Raw genomic sequence first — 6,000 nt, 5'->3', positions numbered from 1 at the left:
TTGGTTCACCTTGGAGCAAAAAAGTTTGTGCTTGACATAAATCCATGGTGTGTTTTTATTGTATTCTCTCACATTCCTCTGAGGAAGCCTAAGCAGGCGAAACTCATCGGGATCTGAGGTCAAATATCAAGCATTTCTATATGAGGTTACAGACTCAACATAAGTTAGGAGAAATTTTAGATTTTAGTCCTAAACAACCCTATGTATCCTCAAGGGGCTGAGACTATCTAAAACCTATTGTTATACTGGATTAGGTTACACCACTAGTGGGACTGTTATCAATTAGTTTTGCTAATACATGTTTGCCAAAAAAAAAAACCTTTACTCTCCCTATTTATTCTTGACTTTGACTACAAACTAAGGGGTTGGCATAGCTATACTTTCTTTAATTCAGTGAGTAACAGGAGTTAACAAACCTTTTCTACCTTAAGTTTTACTTGTTGCTGCTTTAAAAGCTGCCTACTTTGGATGGTGACGCAATTCAATGTTTTGTCTCATTGCCTATATTTTTAATTAATTCTCTCTTACTCTAAACCACACTTATTCATTTGTATAGAGCTACAGTGTTCATGATTTCAATGCTTCTGAAATTATAATGTTGTGATTGCACATGTATATGTTTGTGTACATGAGCACCTTTTTGAGCACATCAAATCCTTTTGTATTCTTTTTTTAGAGTCATTTGTTTAATTTTCATGAAAAAAGTACTGATCCTACATTTGTCTGTCTGCTCATATTATTGTTTGAAATGCAGTGTTTTAGCGATTGGCGATTAGTGATTGCATAGTACTATACGGCTGATTTTAAATTTCTACGTGTTCAACAAACGCTTTGATTAGTGGTTGAGTGTGGTTGTGATTTCTTTTTATTGTAACCATATGTATATATCTATCTTAATGCAAATAACTACATTAATTAATGGGAAAAAAATACAAAATTAGCACTTCTTTTTTTTTTTGGTTTTGATCTAGCCATCTAGTTTTTTTCGGTTCTAAGATAGGGTGATTATACACAATGCCACATCACAAATACCAATACATAGTACAACTAAAATCCAAAACATTTTATTTTCATAATGAAAAAAAAAATTTTAGTTAAAGATGATAGTTGTTGAGTCTAATTGGTAAACTATGCCTTAAAAGTCCCACTATTGAATTGGTTCTTTGTACTATGTACAATAAGTTGCTCCTTAAAAATACTAAACTCCAACCAAGTTAATATGTAAATTCTAAATTGCAATGAAATTCAAATGTTGGTTTATTTCGCCCACATGTCATGGATGTTGTATTTCGCAGGACCAAAAATGAATTGCCGGGGAGGGCAGGCCAACCCTTGACTTTTTTTTTTTTTTTTTTTTTGCAAAGCCACAATTTAAATATTGCAGCACACAAGACCTCTTTGAGCAATGAGAAGTTACAAAATTAATTTTTGAAAAATAGCTGTTTTACTAAATACCAAAAGTAGAAATGCTGCTACTATACACATATAAAAGAAGCAGATTCTTCCAATAGTGTAGGTTTTGTCAAATTATTCAAACCTATAAGACTATGTCATGAGGCTAAACAAAAAATTATTTTTTTTACAGACCTTATGCTTTTTGATGACAAGGGTAACCGGACAGGGGTTCCTGATAAGGAAAGACAAATTGAGGCTCTGCAGCTCCTATTCCTTTTGCTCCCATCCCCCAACAGGAACCTTCTCAAATTACTGTTGGATCTACTGTACCAAACTGCAAAAAAACAGGACCGAAACAAGATGTCTGCCCACAACCTGGCTTTGATGTTTGCTCCACATATCGTATGGCCTAAGAACGTAAGTGACACACATAAGCAAGTTGAGTGGGAGGAATGTCTCACCACACAATCTGTTGTTATAAAGGATCTTGGCCAGGTTTCTGGCAGGAAAATATACCAGATTAAGTATTGAATGAGTGTCTTCCTGGAGATTGGACAAATTTCTGTCAAGTGTAATGCATCACATTGGCCTAGGAGATAATAGTAGATAATAAAGTGCATGTCTTCAAGCGTAAATCCATTCCTGAAATACACTGTGACAATATGCACATCAAGGAGTACATTCGCCAAGTAACAAATTGTACCAGATTGCCTTAGAACCATTTATCCAAAATAAGGGACTTTGTCTGATACAGGTAATGTTTAGAGAAATAAATGTCCACAAAGCAACAGTTTCATTTAATTTTACATGTTGTTTTTGTTTGATTATCATCCTTGAGAACAAAGTTAGTTGAATGAATAACCACATAATGTAGTAACGGCCTTCTCTGGATATGGTTTGCATGCCTTCATACTTTTCAAAGACTGATGAAAGCAAATAAAAAGGTTAACTCTGAAAAATAATTTGTAAATAAACTGAATACTAAATGGAGTACTGCTGTTTTTCTCTAAATACACCACTAATCATCTTCCCTGAAGGATTGATAAAGCTGTAATTTAGATTATATTTAGATGAACCATGCAGAAAGATTTTCATAATGGATTGTGTGCACTTAGGGCTTGTTCCTGCTAGCCACGCTGACATGGTTTGCTGTGTTTTTTAAGCCAGGCAAAAAGAAAGTGTTAGTACTAGCAAAAGTTGAGTGCTGTTTTTACAATTTGCTATTCAAGGCAACCATATAGGGGACCTTTTTTAAAACGGCACAACATGCCTGAGAATTCATGGCATACATTTCCACAATGATTTTATGAAATATTTCAGATAAATAGTATAATAACATCTTTAAATAAATGCTTACTTTTCATGCTTCTGAACATTTTCTACTCATTTCTGTACTCTGTGTTCTCATTTGAACAGTGCATTAGAGGTCACCAGGTTGGCGGTAGTTGCGGACGCATGTCTTTTAATATGCAGATTACAGATACATGGTTAAGTGCCTTTACAGATTTCTATATTAGGGTCAACAGTAACCTAACAGGGCTGATTAGGATGATTAATTAGTACAATTATAATCCTGTTGTGTAAGCCCATTGGGCATTACTCATGATTTTCTTACTTTTTGCGAGTTGCTGCAAATAAAATCCAGCTCACTCTAAAGTATTTCCAGGCAAAACTTTTTTTTTTTGTATTGCTGTCTGTGTTTTCAATGGGGAAGATTTAACCCAGTGTTTTTCCTCTGTTTACCCCTTTGTTTGTCCTGCTGACCATTGTCATTACGGGAAAAATTAGAAGGAATCCAAAATGTTGTCCCCAGAAAATAAAATGGTGAAAAGTCTTCTGATACCTGTTTTTGGGACAAATATTTGAGTAAGGAATTCCCTTCACTTTGTAAGGGAATTTTCTCAATGGTTCAAAGATAAAAAAAAAAGGTATGGCAGAGTTTTTGACTCTTCCGTACATTATACCAAAATATATCCTATAAAAAAAACTTTTGGCTATACATACTTTACCTTGTTGAGTGGAATAGCTCTATAATTATCCTGTTTAAACACATAGAATGAATTTGTGGTATACAGTGTGTCACACAATCAGTTCAATATGTGGCTCTTGGACAGACTCTAAGCAGTGATGAAGTATATAATTTAAGAGTGGTACAGGTCTACTAAAGTGTCTGTGTATTAGGAACATTTATTGATGCCTCCCTTTGTATTACAGGTTACAGCCAATGATTTGCAAGAACATATAATAAAGTTGACTAATGGAGTGACATTTATGATAAAGCATTCCCAAAAGCTTTTTAAGGTAAACCCAATTATGTTACTTTTGTTTCAAGGCTATAAAAAAAAAAAAAAAATCAATTTTAGGCTGGGTACACCTGTGCAATATTCTTTCACGATCCTTTCCAACAACAAAAGACTGCACGATACATGAACAAGCGTTGTACATACAGGGCCGTTCTCCTCTATTAGGAGAGGCGTACAAAGGGGCACCCTGCTGCGCTCTCTCCCCTCCACTTGCATTACGATTGTTCATTGTTGGTGGATTTGCCAGGACGACGAGCATTGTATACGCGCCAGATTCCCGTTCTATACCCTGCAAACACGGGAAGCTGGGATTGCCAGGTAATTGGCATGTTTCCTTTAGCGATCAGGCAAGTAGGAGGGATTGCTGCAGCAGAAACATTGCCTGTAACTTTTTGCAATAATAACCTGCCTGGTTGAGCAATTTTAGTTCTACTTTTTAACAAAAATCTGGCTTCTAATATTAACATCTGCTGTTCATATAACCTAATTGTGATAACTGCAGTTTTAAAGCGTGCATGTTTCAGAAGTCCTACTTTTTCTCAATATTGAATAACTCCCCAGGTTGCCATACCAACCCTAAAGCAATTCAGATGACTACTAATACACAAAGCATACTTCACACTAATATATTTTATGATTTCTACTTGGAAAGCCAAGTGTATTCAGTTCTGTAAATCACACTGAATTTCTTAGAAAATTGTGGTGAGGATGTAATAGGAAGTTCTGATACTAGAGGTAATTGACGCTCCAAGAATTGTCAGATGTGGATTCTGAGCTATAAAGCTGTGGAAAGAAATATGCAATAAATATTTTAGTTCTCTTGAAAAGGATGAGTCTATGGTCTGTCACAGACAAGCTTGTAGACTTTATTGTTTCACAGTTATTCTTTGAATGTTTGAATGACTGAAGTGCTGATGGTGGCATAATGGATTAGCAAAACATATATCATGTTATTGATTTACCCTGTATTGTTTAGCTTTCTTAATGTTTTTGCCCAAGACTGTATAAAGACTTTAAAATTAGCAGTTAAAAAATAAGTGTACTTCTATTTAACTACCCCCTTCCCCTAAATGACCTAACCTGACCAACATTTCAGATATTGGTGGGTAATGTTTGGTCAGTGCAGGGGGGAAAGAAGATAAGTTAAAAGGGTAGACTTTTTTACACCGTTCTTCTAGTTTTAGAGGTTTATAATCTACAGTTTTCTGATTCAGAAGTGTAGAAATAGACAACTTTCCATATAAAATATTGTGTCATTTCTGCAGAATCCTTGGAAACTGATATAAATAATTTGTTAATAACTGTGCAGGGGAAAGAATCAGAAAAGGTTTCAGATAGCTTAAATTGTAGGGACCTCTATATTTAAGCTCCTTTTGCCTGATGTCTAAGATCTTTTAAAAGTAAAAAAAATGTCACTAGAGTTCCTCTGGATTTGATTACTTGATCTTGTCAGTGGTTGGGGAATGGACAAGCCCCTACCCATCTATAGCATCCATCCTGGTTTGTGGGGCCTTTGGAGTGGCACTACTTTTGAACTCCAGAAAAGATGAGGTTGGGGTCTTGGCGGTTGTCATTTTGGCCCTTTTGGTTGCCGTAAAATTTGAACCATGTCGGGTGTATACCTATATACCTGTATATCTATACATAGGTAACCCTAAAGCAGTTGTCTCTGGTCAATGCTAAGGTCACCATAAATATTACAACCTGACTGCAATCTTCTTTAGATTTACCTACAACTTTGTAGTATTGGGGCTTGATTGAACGGATAGTTTAGGTAGGTCAACAATTACCTAGTTTCAGTTAATATAAGGGCTATTTTTCACAAGCTATGGCGTTGAAGTGTCAGGGCACCTAAGGTGAGAATGCATTACAAGTGTTGATAACTACCCATCAAAACCACATTATTTTGATAGTTGCTTCGTAATTGACAGTCTGGCAGCTTCCTGGGTACTACCACAAGAATGTCTGTAGGTTGTCCATGTAAACTAGCCCTAAGAGAGATTTTATAGACAGGCTAGCATGTATATTGAGTGTTTCACTTTAGTTAGGTGTAACTAAACCCTTTGTTCAAAATAAATTGCAATCAGGCAGGTCCTTCATTGCAGAAGGGTATTCACCTGTCCCTTCTGCAATAAAATAACTATACTTGCCTGATCACAATTTTTTTAAATACACCCACTTGTTCCTGATCTGTCCCCTTTCCTCTTCTTTATTTTCTCGGACCAAGTCCCAGCAGGTGCATGGGTAACCCAGGATGCATCCGCTATCCCCGGCATCCTTCGCTGAGGTTTTTTTTTTCTTT

The 6,000-nt window shown here is 35.8% G+C and overlaps 1 protein-coding gene across 1 annotated transcript in view; it reads left to right on the top strand.

Moving 5' to 3' along the window:
- ARHGAP19 (Rho GTPase activating protein 19) overlaps positions 1–6,000 on the top strand; it is a gene marked incomplete in the record, with an annotated part of 40,195 nt that overhangs the window by 18,425 nt on the left and 15,770 nt on the right. Inside the window, 2 exon segments of the mRNA XM_072424320.1 lie at positions 1,586–1,812; positions 3,610–3,696. Of these exon segments, the coding sequence (XP_072280421.1) occupies positions 1,586–1,812; positions 3,610–3,696 (314 nt within the window).

This window comes from Pyxicephalus adspersus, chromosome 10, assembly GCF_032062135.1.
Source record: "Pyxicephalus adspersus chromosome 10, UCB_Pads_2.0, whole genome shotgun sequence".
NCBI classification, from domain to species: Eukaryota; Metazoa; Chordata; class Amphibia; order Anura; family Pyxicephalidae; genus Pyxicephalus; species Pyxicephalus adspersus.
The sequence above is the reverse complement of the archived record's forward strand: the minus strand, read 5'-3'. Positions and strand labels throughout refer to the sequence as shown.